The 20,659-nt window shown below is 38.6% G+C and overlaps 1 protein-coding gene across 1 annotated transcript; it reads right to left on the bottom strand.

The window, feature by feature from the left end:
• Positions 1-3,050: 3,050 nt before the first annotated feature.
• On the bottom strand, positions 3,051-7,942 carry LOC145903193 (uncharacterized). The gene is made up of 10 exons (XM_082991263.1): positions 7,828-7,942; positions 7,513-7,620; positions 7,301-7,333; positions 5,702-6,762; positions 5,458-5,596; positions 4,690-4,782; positions 4,189-4,260; positions 3,593-3,825; positions 3,202-3,366; positions 3,051-3,134 (listed from the first exon to the last, which is right to left on the bottom strand). The coding sequence occupies exons 1-10, from the start codon at positions 7,904-7,906 to the stop codon at positions 3,084-3,086; spliced, it is 2,034 nt and encodes a 677-aa protein (XP_082847389.1). The 5' UTR covers positions 7,907-7,942; the 3' UTR covers positions 3,051-3,083.
• Between the last annotated feature and the right edge of the window lie 12,717 nt (positions 7,943-20,659).

The raw sequence follows: 20,659 nt of genomic DNA, 5'->3' as shown, positions 1-20,659 counted from the left end.
TTCTGCGTGGTATGGTTAGTGATGTATATGTGTAGATCGTTAGTAAAGTTGTGTGCTGACTCACCAGTGTATCTTGACCATTATAAACTACCTTCAAATCTCTGAAATCGCGTAGCTCAGTTGGTAGAGCGTTGGGTCTGGTTAAGGCCGCATATCAGTATTAAATCCCAAAAATCTAGTTTTGAAGGCTATCACCATTAATACCCATACTGAGTGATTTGCTTTTTTGCCAACAACAATTCCTGTGGTCAGTGACCCATGAAGATCTACTGGTACTATTCATAGAGAAAAAAAATTGATTGCAGCTGCATCCGCCAAAACACAGCAAGGATCTGAGGAGCCTCCAGGAGGATCTTTTGTCCTATAGGATAGCAAAAACAGTCCCAGGGGGCAACTAAAGCAACTTTCCTGTGACAATTTTTTTTGCCATTGCGTAGAAAAGGGTTAGGGCCAACATTAAATTGCAAATTGGATGAGGTTTTTGTGATTCATTTTTTCGCAAAACCATCTTACATTTTTTTGCAGCCAATTTAGCTAAAATAATGACTAATCGGGGGCCTAAAAGACCCCTAGGTGGTGCTTTAAGCAACTATCTTGCAACTAATTTTCACCTTACTGCGTAGCCAAGAGGCGGGCCTAACATAAAATCACAAATTAAGGTATACTTCTGTGATTCAATTTTGAGCTACATCCCCTTGAACATTTTGGTGGTTTTTCAATTAAACTTTTCACAGCACCCTGCACCAAACGTCTGACTGATTGAGAAGAGCAAAAAATGCACTAAAACTGCACTAAACACGCTGAAAATCGCCCTGGCTACACCACGTGACTTCTTGCTCATTCAACCAGAAAATTGACCCCAACGCATCACCGGTTGCCTTGTGACGGAACTGAGACTATCTATGACGCAGGAGTACAAGACGGGCATTCCCCGCGGGCAAAACTATTTTAATATAATTACTGATATGCGGTCTTAACCCATTGCCTTTAGTTTGAAACATACCAGCAGGTGGGGTTCTTTTGCATATCTCGTTCCGACTTGTCGGAAAAAAGTGGTCGATACTGTCGGCGTACGCCCCCGCTGCGGGACCGTGGGGTACGACTGCGTCTCGGGCCTCGCACCCAAAGGATCCGACCGAGTCTCGATGGCAACTCGGCCTCGTAGGCAACTTGCCTTCTCTATCTCAAGGTTACTGTTGGAGTTAAATAACTCCTTTACACAAGTCTGTGCGTCTTCTAAGTAGTCTAACTTCGACTAAACACATACATCCACCAAACTTCAAACCAGTCCAAAGTTGTTCATAAATCCGTTTATTGTTTATAATCCAGTAATATAATACAACACAGCACAGAAGTTTCTTCAAAACATGGAGAGCACTAAAGCAGAACCAACAGCCTAGACCCTTACACAGCAACAGTTAAAACACATTGATTTGGCAGGCGCTAGTCGCTCTGCTTATGTAGTCTGCGGTTGGCCACACGTATTGATACCTTATTTGGAGTTGTTGCGCAACTTTAATGCAACTTGAAGTTGGCCGATTTGGTCGATTACGTCAGTTATTTATATTGCTTGATTATCTAAGTGCCCTAAATAGGTTGTTTATGTTTAGGTTGACTTTGTTTTCCGAATAACTAAAAGTAGTTATGTTTATTTAAGCTTTATTTATCATTTGCGAAAGAAGTACATGTATTTAAATTTTGGCAAAGAAATTCCTATAATTATTTTAACTTGATTTACGCAGTTAGTTTTGTTGCCTAAGTTACCTATATGGCTTTATTTCCCAAATTACATGGCTTATAACACAACTATAATGTGGCTGCTTCTACCGGCTACAATTTTTTCACCTGCCACCAGCTCGGCAAGTTTTTCCTATTAAATTGTCCGATCAGGAATTGACCTAAACCGGAAATTGGTTCTTCTTTTTTTCCCATGTCGTTTTATTTGACATCACAACTCGGACATGCGTTGAACGCGTGATTACAATGACTTTGGTTTTAACTCTCGGTCATAAGATAGTTATACGCTTTGGGCCCTTTTTAGTACATACATGTATTGTGCGGCGACAATACTCTAACCGCCTCACGAACGGTCGATTTCCTTGGTTCATCCATGGCGTGGTTAAACCAGCGCTTTGGACATGTTTGTTGGAAATATCATTCTTTCCGAACTAAAATAATTATTAAGGCATTGCACAGAGGTATTTTAAAAACAAGAAAACATCTTACATAAACGAAACGTTTCGTTCTCCACGTGCTGATAGACAATGGTACATGTCCTATAGTGTCGAAATTCACGGCCTTCAAACAAATCCCGCAAAAAAAACTGACGCTCTTTGTACGTAATAAGGTTTGTGCTATAATGAACCTAATATTGGAGTTGTACTATTGCTTAGTCTGGTGAAAACGCAAGTTTAAGTAGCTACGCAAGAGCCGGGGAAATCCCCATCGTCCGTTCGTGACGTGTTAGAGTACCTACCGGAAAAAGTAGCCTAGGCCCAGACTCCTTTATTGCCCTAGCTGCGATTCCAGTGAATTAAATTACAAAGGATACGTTAAATTACTCTTCCCAAGCCCGAATCACGTTTTTCCTAATTGTTAATTCGTTGCTTGTCATAAGCTGTCTTGATTTTGTGATATCTTTTCAATTTGTGTTTATTCGAACATGATATTTAATTTTGTTTCAAAAAAACAATTTTGACGAAATGACAGAAGTTGGAAAACTTATCAAATTCGCGCATCTATTGGTTTGGTCGTAACGTGCTAAATTTACAAACAGATATTAACTAAAATATTAAATCTTTAAATCAAACGTGTAAATCTCTGTTTTTAAAACTGCACGTATTTTAATTGCCAAAAAAATCGGCCCGGTGTTCAATCCTAATTTTATTTCTATTTGTTTAAAAACCCCTACCGGCATCGTTAAAGTTTCGGTCTTGGTGACCGCTGCGGAAGAAAAAAAAATGGCGGAAGTTTTGTTTTTGTTAAATTTATTTATTTTTGAGGAATCACGAAAACACAAATAATTATTAGGAACATGAGGTAGTTTTTGTGTTGAGCTTCTGCTTCAATCCGAACCACTGGAGTCAGGATCGGATGTGGGGGGGGAACTGTTCATCCAAACCCAGAACTTCCGGCTGAAAAGTCACAAAAGTTTTGATTTTATTAAAATTTACAAATAAATCTTTTAAATTAAATCCTCACAGGATCTTTCATATTCCCAAGTGCGTCCTCCACCATCTTAATCGAATCCGGATCCAATCCGCACCAACACAGATCCAACCACCCAACCTTCGGTAAAATCCCACAAATTTTTTCCACATCTTCTCTTCGATGAAAGTTGTTTGCACTCAGGCCGAGATTCTCCAACTATTTAAAATATATATATTGTTTGTAGGAAATGTTTTGATGTTCTTTAAACCAGGAATAAACAAATATTAAAACTGGAAAAGAGTAAAAAATACACAAACAAAATTATTCCCTAAACTACAATAAAAATATTTTATGTCATTTTTCTTAAAATCGAAAACTTTGGTAAAAAATGCTTTTATTCAAATAAAAACTTATTCAGAAAATAAAGAAAAACCGAACAAACCCCGTATTCCATGCTTTTTATTGCTTCACAAATAATCGTTAAATCTTCGGAGTTCAGGTCGCAATAATCCATCACCAGCACCAAATAGTTTCTTGTAACTTTTGGTAAAAATTCCGACAAAACCTCAAGGATTGAGTGAAGTCGGGTTGTGGAAAAACTCAACATCCCAGGACAAAACCTGGCGAGTTTTTCTAGATGGCATTTTTGGATTTCCTTTATGTCCAGAAATAAATCTGAAACAAAACAGGAGCAAGTTTATTAAAAAAGCAGATGTCTGGTTTCCAGTTTTAATAAAATCACTTAAAATAAAACTTACTTTATTCTTGCACAGAATTCCCCAAGTTTAAGTCGGATTTAATCAACACAAGAACCAACAAATCAATCCAATATAAAACGTTTAAATTATCACAAAATATTAGGACAGAAATAAACACGACCTTCCTTTACAAGATTTTTTAACAACTGAAAAAAAACTGCACTGAGTGTTCGGTTCAAACAATGACTGTGTGACGTAACAAACCCACCCATTGTTACATAATTAAATGTTGTGTTTACAAACACGCATTAAACTGTTGGCATTTATATCATTTACTCACTCAGTAGATCGTATTGCTCGGGTTTAGATTGGAGATATCTTGAAAGCGCATCCAATAATTTCGCACTTTTGTCTGGAAAACAAGAAAGACCAACATTTGCAATGGAAATTGTAAAAAAGTATTTGGTTGCACGAATTATTTGCACTCATATATATTTTTACAAACACAGCCACTATTTGTAGAAGCTTTGCGTTACCATGTGCTGTGTTAAAAAACGCAGTGCAAAACTAACCGCAGTGCTGTGAAATTGTTGAGTATAAATATGTTAATTAAAATAGCATACGCGACTGCGTATTTTTGTAATGTTATGAAGGCAAGGCAATGACCGATACATGAGAATAACAAAAAGCAGATTTGATTGGTTTACTCCAACTTGTAGCCTGCTAGACTCACATTGAAGTTACGTTGGCATTTAGTTTTGGTCCAGTTTTGCACGTTTTTGAAATATTTTCAGTTACTTGACCTTAACAGCTTAACTGGCAACATCAAATGCAACAAAACCTTTTTGTGGAATGCTGGGGAATGTCATCTTGCTAGCGGAACTAGTAGCACATCCAGGGTCCAAGTTGGTTTCAGTATTGTCACTTCTTGAAGCTGTCAGCAAAAAAGAAATTATGACACAAAACGCAGTAACATTTCATGCAATGGCATGATCGCCCCACTGCGCAGGTCCTTGCTTGGCGATCACAGTTAACGTATCGCGAATATTGTGTTTTCAGGCTTGGCAGCCCAGGCATTGCAGCCTAGCTGGATCAGCCACTTTTTCCTGACAAGTCGGAGCAAGATTTGAAAAATCAGGTGAGGTTTGAACTCATGACCATGGGCCAACCAACGCTCTACCAACTGAGCTACAGGAGATCTATACCACTAATATTTCATGCAATGGCATGATTGGCAGTATCGCCAAGCAAGGAACTGTGCAGTTGGGCGATCATGCCATTGCATGAAATATTACTGCGTTATCTGATACGGTGGTAGAGATCCCCTACGTGTATGTGAAGGTTGCCTGGCAAGTTGTGCGCTTGTGCACCAGTGTCCCTTCGCCACAATATACCCCGTGAAACCACTGAGCTCATATAGCTCAGTTGGTAGATCGTTGGGCCTGGTCAGCCCAGGGTCGTGAGTTCAAACCTCACCGGGAGCTTGATTTTTCAAATTTTGCTCCGACTTGTCAGGAAAAAGTGGCTGATCCAGCCAGGCAGCAATGCGTGGGGTGCCAAGCCTGCAAACCTTATGACACAAAATATACAGATCAAGGAATGTACTTACAACTTTCCTTTCCAAGCAAGAGGCCACAAACAAATCGTCGCGTCATGTTCCAGTGTTCTTCTCCAACCAATGTATCAAGGAATTTGTCGAAGTCTTCATCTGGCATGAACAAGGAAATGTACGAAGCAGCAGAAAATTCCTGAATCATTTGGTGAACAAAGAAAAAACAAGAAGCTGCAACATCGAAAACTTTTCTTTCTGAAAACCACGAAAATTTTGGTAGTTTTATTATAACATCTTGTACTTTAAGATACTCCAGGCCCACATTTGAGAGTTCTTGGTGGGTAAATACAACAGTTTTACGAGTCATTCCATTATATGCCATTCTGCCAAGTGCTTCTCTCAAAAAGTGTATACTACCCTTAGCATGCTCGGATGCATCGAGTTGTTGCAAAACTACATCAAATAAGCTTGTAATTGTGCCAAAACAGTTTTTGTCACCAAACAAACCAGCATACACAGCAAACTGCAAAAGTAATGGATTGTGACAAAAGTCTAGCATTTCTGGAGTTTCTTGAAGTTTTTCCCACAGTTCGTTTGCCTTTTCTCCAGCAAAGAAATCAAATAGCTTCTTCGTGTTTTCTGTAGTAAGGTCACGGATATATATAGTGGGTTTTGGACGAAGTCCCACAGGAATGGAAAGCAGTGAATGAGGACGTGATGTAAAGATCAATGATGATTTTTTGAACAGGGTTTTGCTGCAGAGATTAGCAACAAGCTGTTGAACTGTGAACCGAGTTTTATAATCTGTATTAATTCGCTTCACATTTTCTAATGACCATGTTGCCTGGTCCAGACCATCAAATACCAAAACACATTTTTCTTGGTTTTGTTTCATCCATTTAAATGCAGCATCAAGGTCAGTTTGCTTAACATCTGGAAACTGCCTATCAAGTAGGAGTTCTTGAAGTGTGAGTTTTTCATCTCCATAATCTATATTCATGAAACTTAGGTGTAACACCAAATACCCATCTTTGTTTTTTCTCAAAAGTTTCTTGGACAAAGTGGATTTCCCTGCACCAGCTGCGCCAATAATGGCAAGAAACTGATAACCACTTTCGATTGTGGAAAGCAGCTCATCAAAAGTTATACGCTCTCCTTTAACTTTATTTTCATTGTACCTTGTTGATGATGGCACAAATTCTTCACCTTTCTTGGTATCAATACCTTGGTAGAAATCACGTTTCTCCAGCTGTGGACAAACATCTGGGATTCCTTCTTCATTTAAACCAGAAAGAGGTGTGACAGACTTAACTTTATCCTGTTCATGTTTGATGATTTGAATGGCTTCTTGCTGCTTTTTGTCTGCAGACAGAAATATACCGTATTTTACGGACCATAAAGCGCACCCGATTATAAGGCGCACTGTCAATAAATTCCTTTGATTAGTTTTTTGTTCATACATAAGGCGCACCGGGCTATAGAACGCAAGGTATTTTAAGGAGTATGGGTTATACCGTATAAAGCTCATTAAACAAAAACTTGTTACGTAATAAATGTAAGCAAGTCTCAATAGTATGAATATCACAGTTGCTAGTTGCTTTTACCGTAGTTTATTGTGTAAGACGGTGGTTTATTTATAATAGTATCGGTACTGGTTTTGAGTGTAGGCAATAAAGCACTACTTGATCCATACATTAGGCGCACCGGCTTATAAGGCGCACGATCAATTTATGAGGGAAAAAAAGGATTTAAGTTGCGCCTTATGGTCCGTAAAATACGGTAACTAGAGACAAGTAATTATGGCTCACTAGACATTATCATATGGAAGCATTCGGGCATTATTGTCAGACATTATCTCGGTGAATATTTTAAATGCAGTAAAGAGGATACAACAGCTTACTTTCATCTGCTTGGTCATCTTCGTTTGATGGACCTGCAAAAATTTACACTAATTTGACTTTAAGGGTATAATATCGTCTATGTATAAAATGAAACGGTATGTTGGTGCAAAGGTTAAAAAGTTTTATTGCAAAAATTAAATGTGAACATAAACAGAATGTACCATTAAATGTTGCAGTAGTTTACAGTGCATTGATCAGTTGACAAATATACCTGGAGTATTGTAGTTGTTTATTATTATTGGTTGATTGACATTGCCCTGAACAGCAGCAATGCTACCAGCTATGGTTGCTTCTGGTGCTGATATTTGCTGTGAGGAATCTGATTCAAAGTTAAAACATTGTTAGTGCCTGAAATAGCATTTGTAATTTATTTGCCTACAAAAAAATTATATTTTAGTTACTTTAATTAAAAAGTCACTATGCATGATACATTCCCAATAAAACTAAGGTTTAGTTTAAGGCCAAATTGATTTTAGTAATTTCCAATTCAATTTTATGCAACAAAGGAGAGAATAATGCATTAGACCTGCTTTCTGTTGGTCAACTTTTGAACCAGATTCTGAAATTGTTGTAGTCATTCTTCTCTTGCTTTCTGTGTCCGTCATGATGTTTGTCGGCAGTGTCTTTCTTTGGAAAACAAATGCAGCAACTTGTCACAATTTTTTAAACCTTTTCAGTGTTTGAAACCTTTTCACTGTAAATAAACATAAATGCAGCTCACAGAAATCATTTCTTTAATCCAAGCTTAAACTACAAAACAAAACCTCAGTACAGATTAATCTAGCAACTCTTTAAAACTTGAAAAAAACTAAGAAAGTCTGCATAAACTTATTTATGTAAAAAAACACAAGGATATTTCGTTGGGACTCCAGCACACTCCTTTCACCCTGTTTGTGACATTGTGACCTCTGTAACCCAGTTATCGTTGCGCAGGCGACCGTGGACGCTACCGCTTTGTGGCACTATTGAGCAAACATTTAAAAAATTCGGGTGTTGTGGTCTGTTTAAAACAGTTAAATAATTAAATTGATCTTTAATCAGGGTTTAACACAGGCTTGTGAGCTTTCTTCAAAAACAGATTTACGAAAATTAAGAGAAGAAAAGAAATGGGCTTAAACATCCAAAAAATAGAAAACTTATCCATTTTTTGTAATAAGGGTCTTGCTCTTTTCTTCGGAATTTTAAATTTGAGTTAAATTGCAGCCAGATTTCAGGCAATTTGGCAGAAAACGAATTGGAATAGTTTCCATATATCCCCAACATGTTGTTCCATGAAGGACATGACCTCTGGCTTCACCTGGTTTACGATTTGTTTAATAAAGACTCGTAATGGAGAAACAGAACGCGCGCTCGACGTTTGACGTCATAACTGACAAAGAAATTAGTGCGTTCCAGTTTACAAGCAGCTTTAACGTTTAATTATTGCCAAAGCGAACTCCATGCTTTTATCAAATGGTGCATTCTTGCTATACGAAAGCCCAGCTTGGGCGAGCGAAATAACCTGACTTCTGTATAGATGACGAAAGCAACTTTTGACGTTTCGTACTTAACTGGGCTGGTTCCTCCAAGACCCACAAGTCACAGTTTTTGCGAGTAAGAAACCTTAAACAAAGAAAGGCAGTGCGCCACTTCACAACCACCGTTTGCCTATTGTTTCGCAACCAGTTTACGCTTTTAAGTGAGAAATTGGTTTAGTTGCATGGATTTACCAGTAAGTAACCAAGTATGTCAAATTGTGGTACCACGCCTTACTTATTACGTCACAACACAAGGCAATCAATTTGCCTACGTCACCTGTACCGAAGCAGCGCTAGACAATACATATAGATTGGTCCACAAAAAAAAAATAGTACATAGCGCGACGCAGATAGTCTGTGCATGTTGACGCGTTCATGGAACACTTTAGTAAATACACGGAAGCTCGTTATTTTCGTAGGAAATGGGGAAAGCCACACATTTAAAGTCGACTGATGGAAAGTTTTGCTGCCACCTTGCTATCCCGAAACATTCATTATTCACATTACTCCGTGTTTCTGTGCATACACAAAAACCAACCCTGTGTCGCCATACAAAGGAACGCATCCAACGCGATAACATGAAACACGATCTACCTGGTATTTGGTGGGTGTCTACAGAGCTGGGTTCATTGATTGTTTGAAACCTGTTTATTTGACCAGACCCGACCGATACCAGTGACGAAGTACCGAGTTGAAATGTTACTTGCTAATTAAATGCAATAAATGGTCTGATTTCACATGTCTTGATCCATAGATCATAAATCGAATGGAAAGTTCCTCGTTCTTCTGGCAGAACTCCTTGTTGCACAATTGCAGACATATATTAGTGTTGAATTTTAGTTATATGTACGTTCAATGAGTGTTCACAATCGCCATTTTACAAGCATATTACCACACCAGATCAATGCGTATATTTTGGAACCTGAAAAAAATCACAGCACATCACCCTACATTGCACACTTCTTTAATTACATTACAACCTCCCCAAAACATCACCATACGTAACAGCTGTTGTTGGTTTGCAATAAAAAGCACCCCCAGCTCATTCACAAGGATCAATGTCACACATTTAAATTTGCTCCTGGTCACAATTCACTTATAAATGACATTTTAAACTGGCTTTGCTTTCAGTATTAACTTCCAACAACATTAAAGTAAGACTAAATAAACCAGCTGTTTTCACAAAGTAACAGCTGCCTTAACGAACAAACCGTCACGCACTTATTGTTAAGCGAACTCTTGTGTTGTAGAGCAAGAACAATGCGACTCCAAATCAAATAGCGATTGTTTTTCTCCACGCATCTGTGTATTGTTCCATTGTTTTGTCACTATCGCTTCTCTGATTTGGAACAATGGATGTTTGTTGCACCTTAAGTATTTTTAATTCACATCCATATGACAAACAATGTACGCGTACTAAGGAACAAAAACAAGAAATACGAAATATTTGGCAATTGAGTCGTTGATTTGTCCCAACCGCACTGGTCACATAGTTCTTTGAGAAATAAAACTTTACCGTAAAGCTAGTTTATTTTACACCTCCGATTCACAAGGTCTTTACTTAAGCCTGTTAATCGAAACTTCACGAAAGTCCTTTTCATGCGAAGAACGGCAAGTATGATTTTATTGGGACAGCAACTTGAGATCAGTCTTAAATATTACGCCAGACGCATAATTAGACAGCGATTGTCAACAACTTTCAATTTCTAAGATAGCGCAACAACAATGTAATAATATACAATGTCTACGAATCACTGCTATGATTTCTTTTAATCACGTTCGCCCCTATATCCAAATTTGTCTAAAGAATTTTACGTCAGAATCGCCTCGGACTTTTTCGGCCGAGCGGGCGAAAGAATGCCTCACGCGAGAAACGGCATCTCACCTCCGCCGGACCGCGCCAACATTTACCTTCACTGCGCCTATTCGTTTCGCACTTTCCAGTAGCTCGCGCGCACGTTAGACCACTCGGTCCGTGTTTCAAGACGTTGCCCACCGGTAACCGACCACAGTCCCTAATGGGCGACGCACTTTCTCGGACGGGGCGCCAGGCTACAGAAGTGAAGACACGGCAAACCCTCCTCGCCCGGGCGACGGGCCGACGTTTTCGCGGGCTAATAACACTAATGATTTCTATACATTCTCTTTCTGCTAAATCTTCACGGTTCCCAGCGCAGTCGCTGCTGACCACAGTTTAAGAACCCCTGCTCCAGTATTGTTGCGGCGGTTGTAAATTTTATGATTTCTATACATTCTCTTACACTACTTATTGTTTCTGTGCATAGACAATAACCAACCCTAGGTCTCCATACAAAGGAACGCATCCAGCGCGATAACATGAAATACGATCTACCTGGTATTTGGTGGGTGTCTACAGGGCGGTGTTCATTGATTGTTTGAAACCTGTATATTTCAATCAGACACAGCCGATACGAGTGGCGCAACTACATGGTTGTATCGTTACTCGCCAATTAAACGCAGATCCATGATCACATTTCTTTCCTCGCGGTGTCACAGAGGTGTTACGAATCAAATAAAAATTTTCAAAATTTTTCGCATAACTCTTACTGTGCCTACCTTTATGCTACATGCATTGTATTCAATGTATTTGCAGATTTTTTTTGCTGAAATAAATGATGTGCAAAGTCCTGTGTGTTTATGCTGCTTACAATGTCATCCTATCCATCCACATATAACCTTCCTATTGATGTTGAGACAGTTGATCATTTGCAAAACTCCTATCTTGATTTGTTGGCAAAGAACAGGTTATGGATACAACATGCTCAGGTGGAATAACTACTGTATGTTTTGTTTCAATTTGCAGTTAATTCGTTTCTTGTTAATTTTTTAGTCTTTATTTTATGTTATGCCATTACCAATACAATTACTTTTAGTTTGAAATTGGCACAAGGACATCAACAGATTAAACTCTTTTTCGCATTTGTTGATGAAAGTAATTTTCGTTCAGGTTGTAAAACTGAGCCGAGTTCCTGCAATCCAATCTCTCTCATCCTCTTCAACTTTCACCCTGGGCTGCCAAGTCTGCCAACGACGAATGCCCCAGAGTAACCCCTGGTCATGTGACAGACGCATTGATGCCGAACACAAAAACAAATCAGTCACGTGTTTCTACTGTCAACTTCAAGTGCGCGGACTCTACACATATTGTCAAGGCTGTAGCTTCGGCGGACATTCCAACTGTGTGGCAACTTGGATAAAACAATGCCAGAAAAACGATATTCCAATAACATGTAGATATCACTGTCTGTAAAATAAAAATGTATGCATGTACATGGTTGTTTATGGTTGTACGAATTACTAACGCAGGAACTAGACAGGATCGCTCTACTATGAAAACCCGTACCTAGCAACCTCATCTACAATAGCTAACCTTGACATATGATATCGCGATATATTTCTGCGTGGTTTGATTAGTGGTAGAGATGTGAAGATCGTTAGTAAAGTTGTGTGCTGACTCACCAGTGTATCTTGACCATATTAAACTACCTTCAAATCTCTGTAATCGTGTAGCTCAGTTGGTAGGGCGTTGGGTCAGGTTGGCCCATAGCCTTTAGTATAAAACTTGCCAGCAGGTGGGGTTATTTTGCATTTGTAAACTTAATATTAGAGTTTGCAGCGTACTAATGAATTCCCTGTCGCTGCTTGCTGTGCTAAAGTCTGCTTGCGTGTTCTTGCTGTATAGGTTACTCAGTTCGACTCCGTGGCAGACTTGTGTATTAATTGAAAGACACCATTGCAATGCCAGGCGGCTTAAGTATAATTTGTTTCAAGCGCGTTTAACAAGAGTTTAACACGTGACTGAATTGCTGCGAATTAACTATTAAAAGAACGTGCGAACGTTACAGCGCAATGGCGGTAATAACGACAGGGTCGAGAGAGCACGAGCGACAGAGAGAGAGACTGGACTAGCTTCTCGAAGGATTACGAAATGAAAGCTTGTGGGAGCTCCTGCAGGAAAGCTTAACACCGTCTGCAGCCTTCAGTCCGTCTGTGTTCTAAATGTGTAAAGAATTAAGTAGGGAAACATGCGCGTTGCTACAAGTTGTACTATTGCTTAGTCTCGTGAAAACGCAAGTTCAAGAAGCTATGCATGACCTGGGGAAATCCCTATCGTCCGTTCGTGACGTTTTAGACTCTAACACAGACAGTTAGAGTATCTACCGGAAAAAGTAGCCTAGTTCCAGACTCCTTTATTGCCCTATAGCTGCGATTCCAGTGAACTAAATTACATAATGACGTTTTTTCCCAAAGCCTGAATGACGTTTTCCCAATTGTCAATTTGTTGCTTGTCATAAGCTGTCTTGATTTTGTGATATCTTTTCAATTTGTGTTTATTCGAACATGATATTTAATTTTGTTTTCAAAAAATAATTTTGACAAAATGACAGAAGTTGGAAATCTTATTACATTCGCGGCATCTATTGGTTGGTCGTAATGTGCTCAATTTACGAACATATATTAACTAAAATATCAAATCCTTATATTAAAAAGGGTAAACTCTTCTTTGAAAATGTAAATAAAACTACTCGCAATTTAAAAAGCACATCAAAACATATGCCGGACACTTTCCGTACATCGGTGGAATTGCGATGTGTGTAAAGGAAAAATATTCTAAACAAGGAATTGCAAGAGCTTTGTACAAGTAGTAGGTTTAAAATTAACTTGTGAATAAATGTTTCAAATATTTTTGTGTGACTGTTACAAGGCATTGTATAAGGTAACGGCGTATGCTAAGTATCGCGCTTTTATTATTGCACCCTTGCAGACGAATGGAAATTGCCAGAAAAGACGGATTGAAATATTACTCTATTATTTGCTCGTAATTGTACACTGTAAAGGCTGTTCAAAACTTGGAAGCAAAATGCATTGTGGAGATTGATTAACGAGATTACGTGGATCCTATAACTGGAGAGAAAGTGTTAAAAAACGTCAAATCTCCTCATCGTTCAGCAAAATTAATGTTTCTTGAATAAAGTGCATTTGCATATTTTGTTGATCTTACTAATTTTAAGTCTTTTATTCGTTAGAAAATATTTTGTAATTACTTACATATTAAATTTAACAGAAAATTCTACAGTTGTTATCATTTTAAGAAGGTTTGCTATTGCAAATCTGCACTATAATATGCTACAACTGATCACACTTGCTCTCAATTGTTCAGAAACATAATTTAGCCACGAGCACAATGAAAAGGTAAGAATCAATGCCTTGCATGGATGACTTGAAATTTGTTCACAGAAAATTAATAAAATCGAGTCGTGATGCTTATCTAGCAGGCTAAACGTTGAGTCAACATCAATGACATGGCGTCTTTTCGCAACTAGCAAAGTGGAGGGTACACAGAGCTAATAAACCTGTGTAAGTTTGTATGGTTTGAGCGGCGGAATGTATCCTGACTTTATCGTCTTAATTTCATTTACTTTTCGCTCAAACAGTCTATATATGTGGGTATGTCCTCTGATAAATTTGACGCTGAAAAGAAATGTTTTGCAATTACCTTAGAATGCTGATGTGTACAATAAATTATACCCAATGCCTTTACCAATACGATGAACAAGATTTGACCATTTATAATTGAAGTTTTTTCAAGAACATGTACATTCAATATGTCTGCAGCTGAATTTGTTATCGATGGACAAATGATTTAAGATACTTTTTTATATACGTGTATTAATGCGCAACCGGAATGCTGATCAAGAATACTATAGCTCTTGTCCTGATACATAAGTTGGATAATTCAAACTGCCTTTGGATCTTTAGTGACATGCACATACATAGGCTACCACATGATGCAATGATAGGCCTATATGCGCATACATGTATAAATACGTGTATGTTAACTACATCATTGCAAAATTACTCGCAGAAAAAAGCACCAGACAAGAACGGGCACGTTTGTACATATTGACTTGTGTGCGTTAATAATTCGATGTTTCGAAGCATTTTGATTCAGAATTATGTTTCAAACGAACAACCAACAAAGTAAAGTTAGCGTTGTAAAACTTCATTACAACCAAAAACATCCAATTAAGGTTTTCAAAAACGAGGCCGTGAGACATTTGTGGGGGAATCCCCGATATAGAAATGGTCTTGAATCGGTCGTCATCACATATCTTCTCACACCAGTCAAGGAGCCAGAAGAGAACTTTGCTGGTAATGTTTTTTTAACATTTTCGTCCATTGTAGGGCCTAGAAAGTAAGAGGGTCGGAATGTGTTTTATCGTTTGAATTTCTTTTTTACATTCGAACATTCAATTTTTTGCCGGGTTTCATTTTTGGAGGTTATCATTAGTTCCATCGACTTTGCATCAGGCTTTGTTGAGGCAGCACCAATCTTTTCTCAAGAATGAGTAATGCGTTGGAGTTTTTTAAAGGGGTGGGATTGCTGGATGCAGATTTTGTGAAAGTCACCGGACGGTTGTTGTACACATGCATTCTAGACCGAGAAGTTCAAACTTCGTGTGACATATTTGTACACTTTGCGACACTTAAAATTCGTCGTTGGATCCTTCAGCGTCAGGACTTCAAGATTAGGAAGCCCTGCTCTACATATACGAGCTGCTGTCGGTCAGCTTGTTCCAGTGGCAAAAATTCTGACAAAACTCTTGCGGAATGTGAGTCTCACCAATGCGGATGACGTGGATCACAGATCTGCTTTATTCGTTACGTTATCTGGGAATTGCTGTAGTGGTGGCTACACAGTAAAGATTTGGGAGTTAGTCGCAGGGTACCGGCGATGGGTCTAAATGCTTTGTTCAATTCTGGGTCGATAACTGAAATCGACTTTTTATATTCGTACTGTAATAGCAACTTATTTCTCTAACTACTCTAGTTCACATGAAATACGAAACACGTCCGTGGTCTTCTCTGCTTCTGTGTATTCGTCCGGCTGTGCTGAAAGTTACACATATCTGGCTAAAGGTGGGAATTGGCACTGCTTTAAGACATTGTTATAGCCGTAGTTTTTGACCATTTTTAAGGAAATTGAAGTGAAAGATGAGCCCTGGCGACGAAATTTTGTGTTGACCAATGACGTAAAAATATGTGCAAAAAAGGCCATGATAATAAAACACCATTTGTCCAAATCGCAACAGCTGTCATGCTATTTCTTTCTGCATCGGCGTAAGGTGTATTTTGTATGTATCTGTTTTATAAAAGCAGGTGTTCTAAACTATGGTTTTGCCCAAACCTATAAATAAATTACATTCGTATATATTTTAATATTCTTTCTAATTTTTGGTCTCATATGTTGGCTATGTTGGAAACGAATTTTGATGCTTACCGAAAATACAATTTTTTTATGGAGGGGTACCATGACCACTGATTTTGGCTTGGCATGTGATTTTTTTGGTTGTGTATCGATACACAAAATAATCCTTCAAGAGAATCAAACTATCATGGAATACTGCTATGGGTATTTTGACAATGTGAGTGGACTAAAACTGTGCAGACCTTGTTCTGAGAAATGTCCTAAGTGTAATTTCAGTCTATTTTTACTCTATCGAAACGATTTGTTTAAATGTTTAAAATCTTCCGTCATGGATTTCAGACTTGTTTTCTGCCTCCGTTTTTCTTTACAAAAAAAAACTCCAATTTACTTTGTTTAAATTTGTCACAAGTCTAAATATTACTTGAAATAATGGAAGAGAAAGCGTTAAAAAATAATTAATCTCCTCATCGTTCAGCAAAACTAATGTTTCTTGTATAAACTATATGTATATATAGGCTATAAGTTATATGTATCTATACTGTAACAACATGTATATATGTTTTTGTAAATCCACGAAAACCATCTAAATAGGCCGAGTTTTAAACGTAAGTTGACTTCCTGGGATATATCTTATCGGGAAGCGGCGTAAGTTTTGACTCAAACAAAGTAAAGACCGTGTCTCAATGGCTACAGCCACGAACTTAAAGACGCTCGCCAATTTCTCGGCTTGACGTCCAATTCCGCAAATATATACAGAATTATGCATATCGCTGTCCCTCTTCACCGACTTACGGATAAAGTAAAGAGTTCAGATTTGATCAAAGATTTACGAATGCTTTTGGTGACTCCAAGGAGCGTTTAACTTCGGCGCCCATTTTACAATACCAAATTTCGCACAGCCGTTTGTGGTCGATACAGACCCTTCCTATATCGCTGTAGGATGTCTTTTGTCGCAGAGCGTGAACGATAAAGAGAGGGTAATTGCCTATGGGAGTAGGTCTCTAAGCAATGCCGAAAGAAACTATATAACGATTTGCCGGGCATATATCTAATGTTAGTGTTATAAAAATCACTGCACAAGAAAAAAGGCACCATTGGCCCACTCGATGCAGCGTTTGGAAGTCGATGTATTTTATCCTCTACCACCCAAGCGATCTGGGTATCAGTTTATTTTGTTTGCATGCGATATATTTACCTTTCCACATTTCGTTCGTCCCTGACCGATGCGTCACAAAATGGCAAACGTAACAGGTATTGCTGAAATCTCTTCGTCTTTGATTTTGGATATTTGTGAAATGAACAAAAATGTCGGTTGAAACTTACTGTCTGAGCTATCCCCGTCACACCCGGTGTTACCCTTGCACCGGTATTTGATGTTACGCCGGTTCTAATTACAACAAAATAAAATTTAGGAATGTGGTGCATAATTAAAAAGTCATATCCATAAGTAATACCCCGCCATAAACGCTCCCTGGAGAACAATAATAAATATTTTGCGACGCTCCTAAAATGTTAAAACAACACATCCACGCGTCATTTGTGGAAACCTTGGGTTTTGCGTAATGTTGAGTACCCCAAGTAAGAAAGCATATTTCTTGAATGTTTTTATTCAGGTATTGGATCTTTACCGAGAAATTAGTCTTTATAGACGAAAAATAGCTGCATATAAATTTAATTCACTTTGTTCAAGATCTACCAACTTTGATCAAGATCTACCAACGGAAATTAACTGAAACTAAAATCCTTTCAACGACAAGCCTAAGACATGTGTGTTGTTTATTGAGTATATGTTGAGTATATGTTTCTTATTATAAGCCGACAAATGTGGCGTTCCGTCCTGTTTTGATGTTAAGCAGAAATGACTCCGTCAATCCACACACGCACGTCGGCTATCTGTGGAAGAAATTTTCTCAGTCAAGTATCAAAGGTCAAGATTTCCACTCAAAACCTGGGACTTGAAGTACCTTGTCGTAGACATTCCAGATATCGCAGACACTTTGACCGTATGACAAAACTCCATGAAGGAAGAGCTGATTACCTTGGTTGGGATGGCGGCAGACAAGACCGCCTCCACCATCGTGCTTTGAATAAAACGATATTATTTGAAACTGCAAAAAATATGGGAATTCTTGTGACTGGCAAAGTTGTTGACGCCATGTAAGTGAAGCTTATTATCTTTAAAAGTTGGTTGCCACCAGTTTCGTTACCAGAGTTGGCAATTTCGTCCAGGTTTTCCCTCAGCATGTTTTCACTTGACCATTTTAATGTATATTATAAATACTTACAGTGCAAAGGCCTTCTCCAGCAATGCCTTCAGCACAAAACTTTGGGTCTCCGGCGGACACGCGGAATGTTCCAAACGATGCAGTTAACGAAGAGCAATTTGTGATCGGAACGATGTCAGAGGCATGTTGGAGCAATACGTCGGAAGCTGGACCGCTCGGGCCTGCAACAAAATCATGTTTTTCCAATGCTTTTACGGGTATAGTTTTATTAATTTATTATATTTATTTGAAATAATCTTCACCCAAGGAGAAAAAAGATCAGTTTGTAGTTTACAAGGTCGAAGAAATAGGATTCATGCACATGGTTCTCTGTAAGAGCCAGTGCAGAACCGCATGGCGAAGGCTGTGTGTTAATTCATACGGAAAGCTGTATATACAAACTTGTTTGTCCCCAGCCCGCTATGTAGCAAGTAGTCCCGGCAAAGGAATTGCTGTCATCGTCTGTTCTTGTTCCATCTGACACCAAGTTAACTGGCATCACAAATTGGTTGAACGTAGCTTTTCTCGACAGCTGTCGAATAAACAGTTCTTTGCTATTACTCAGTTTCGCAAGTGGATCCTCATTTATTGCAATATCAATGGTCTTTCGCAAGCAAACTGCATGCAGTTGAACAATAGAATAGTGTGGCGGTGGACACCACGTTCGAAAATGTAACCAGTGAACTCTCAATTTGTGCAAGTTCTTTGGCAACAAATTAATTTTTCCGGCCAAAAAACAGAAATGTAGAGCAGTAGTTGCAAAAAGTTTATTTTTAAATTCTATAAATAGGCGCTTGAATAATCCCTGTATCGACATTTTGTTTTCACTTTAGTATCTTCCGCTTCAAAATTATACTCACTCTGAGAAGTGCAACTTTGTAGTTGAAAGTTGATTCATCATAGTTCGGATGAGTTATCAATTCGGATATGGTGAAGAACTGTTCTGTTCCGGAAACACTCGATCGAATCCGATCTCCCAAAACAACTCCCATCGTCTCCCTTGCGAAGCTATAGTTCGTGATATTTTGTTTTAAGGAAGTCAGTGAATACAAACAAGAAAATAAATAGCCTGGTGTTTGGTGTAGTTTAAACGACAGAAACAAAAAAAATACCTGGGGATACCCGTGATCACCCATTCGTCAGAAATCAGAGATCCCCCAAATAAAATATTTTGCACATTAGACAACTGATACATGTAAGCCATAAACGGATAATCTCCTTTGCACGTTTCTTCGCCACCTGCATTATTCCCAAAACAAAAAAAATAATTCGGCTCTATTTGTTTTTGCAGTTGCTTGGCCGTAGTGTGTTCCAGCAAGATTTATCAACGGCGGTTTGTCTCTAGTTACCCAGCTAATGACTGCAAAGTTTGACTTTGCTTCGCGACTTGGGTGCCAAGACCGAAGTTGCATTAATGAAATATAATAGTTGTCGTGGCCGTGTCTGAATCTTACTCAAAAATTAATACAACTAAAATATTGGTTTGGACGGGAATTTGTTAAAACAAAATTTAATGTACCCCAATTAAAATATATTCGTTAGTACAACTGGAAACTACAAAGTCAAAACATTATAAGTTACCCAAGATTCTGGTGAAATCGTGGTCGATAAAGGAGTGGCTCGTTCTAAGCAAGTGCATGGATCCAAAAGACTAAAAAACGTCGTCCCTTTAAACAAAGCGATAAGTTTTTTTTCAAGTGGAATATATTTACGAGCAAAACAAACTACAGCAGAATTGTAACAAGTGACAATTTCAAGTACGTTTACATACCGTGCTGTGACTTGCAACTTGCTACACATTCATCACACCGGGCACAATCACAATTTTGTGTGACGCAAGCTGTCGAATCTGCGGTACCTGCAACACATTCACACCATTAAGTTGTATGTGGTTTAAATACTACATATATCATAACTGCAAATTTATTTATGTTTCAATAACAGCAAGTCGTACAGGGTTTGCACCTCCAGTGGATCGGAAATGCTCACACTCCACTTTACGTGTAATAATACTGCTCGTGAGTGGCGATGGAAAGCAGTGAGATTGGTGCAGGTGTACATGAACTCACCTGCGCACAAGGCACGACAAAGAGCACACTGAACGTCGCTGGGAAAAGGAGGTCGTTGATCTTTGCAAGTTTTTAAACAAGCTGACATGCCTGAAAACGAGCAGCAAATATTGTGACATTATAGGATGTGCATCAGTCAGGTAAAATGTTATGAAATATAAGAACATAGTCAGGTTTTGTACCGGCACATTCGCTAAGACAGATGCCGCATTCGGTCAGACGGATCATAATGGTAGGGTTTATAGGTGGGCATGTTGAACCGCCATCTTGCCAGGCC

This window comes from Ascidia mentula, chromosome 5 (assembly GCF_947561715.1).
Source record: "Ascidia mentula chromosome 5, kaAscMent1.1, whole genome shotgun sequence".
NCBI lineage: Eukaryota > Metazoa > Chordata > Ascidiacea > Phlebobranchia > Ascidiidae > Ascidia > Ascidia mentula.
The sequence above is the reverse complement of the archived record's forward strand: the minus strand, read 5'-3'. Positions and strand labels throughout refer to the sequence as shown.

Excerpts from the sequence above, each read along its gene's own strand:
- LOC145903193 (XM_082991263.1), bottom strand. The coding sequence starts at position 7,906 with ATGACGGACACAGAAAGCAAGAGAAGAATGACTACAACAATTTCAGAA. Across the intron at positions 7,621-7,827 it reads AGTTGACCAACAGAAAGCAG|ATTCCTCACAGCAAATATCA; the intron begins GTCTAATGCATT and ends ACTTTGAATCAG. Across the intron at positions 4,261-4,689 it reads CCCCAGCATTCCACAAAAAG|ACAAAAGTGCGAAATTATTG; the intron begins GTTTTGTTGCAT and ends CTTGTTTTCCAG.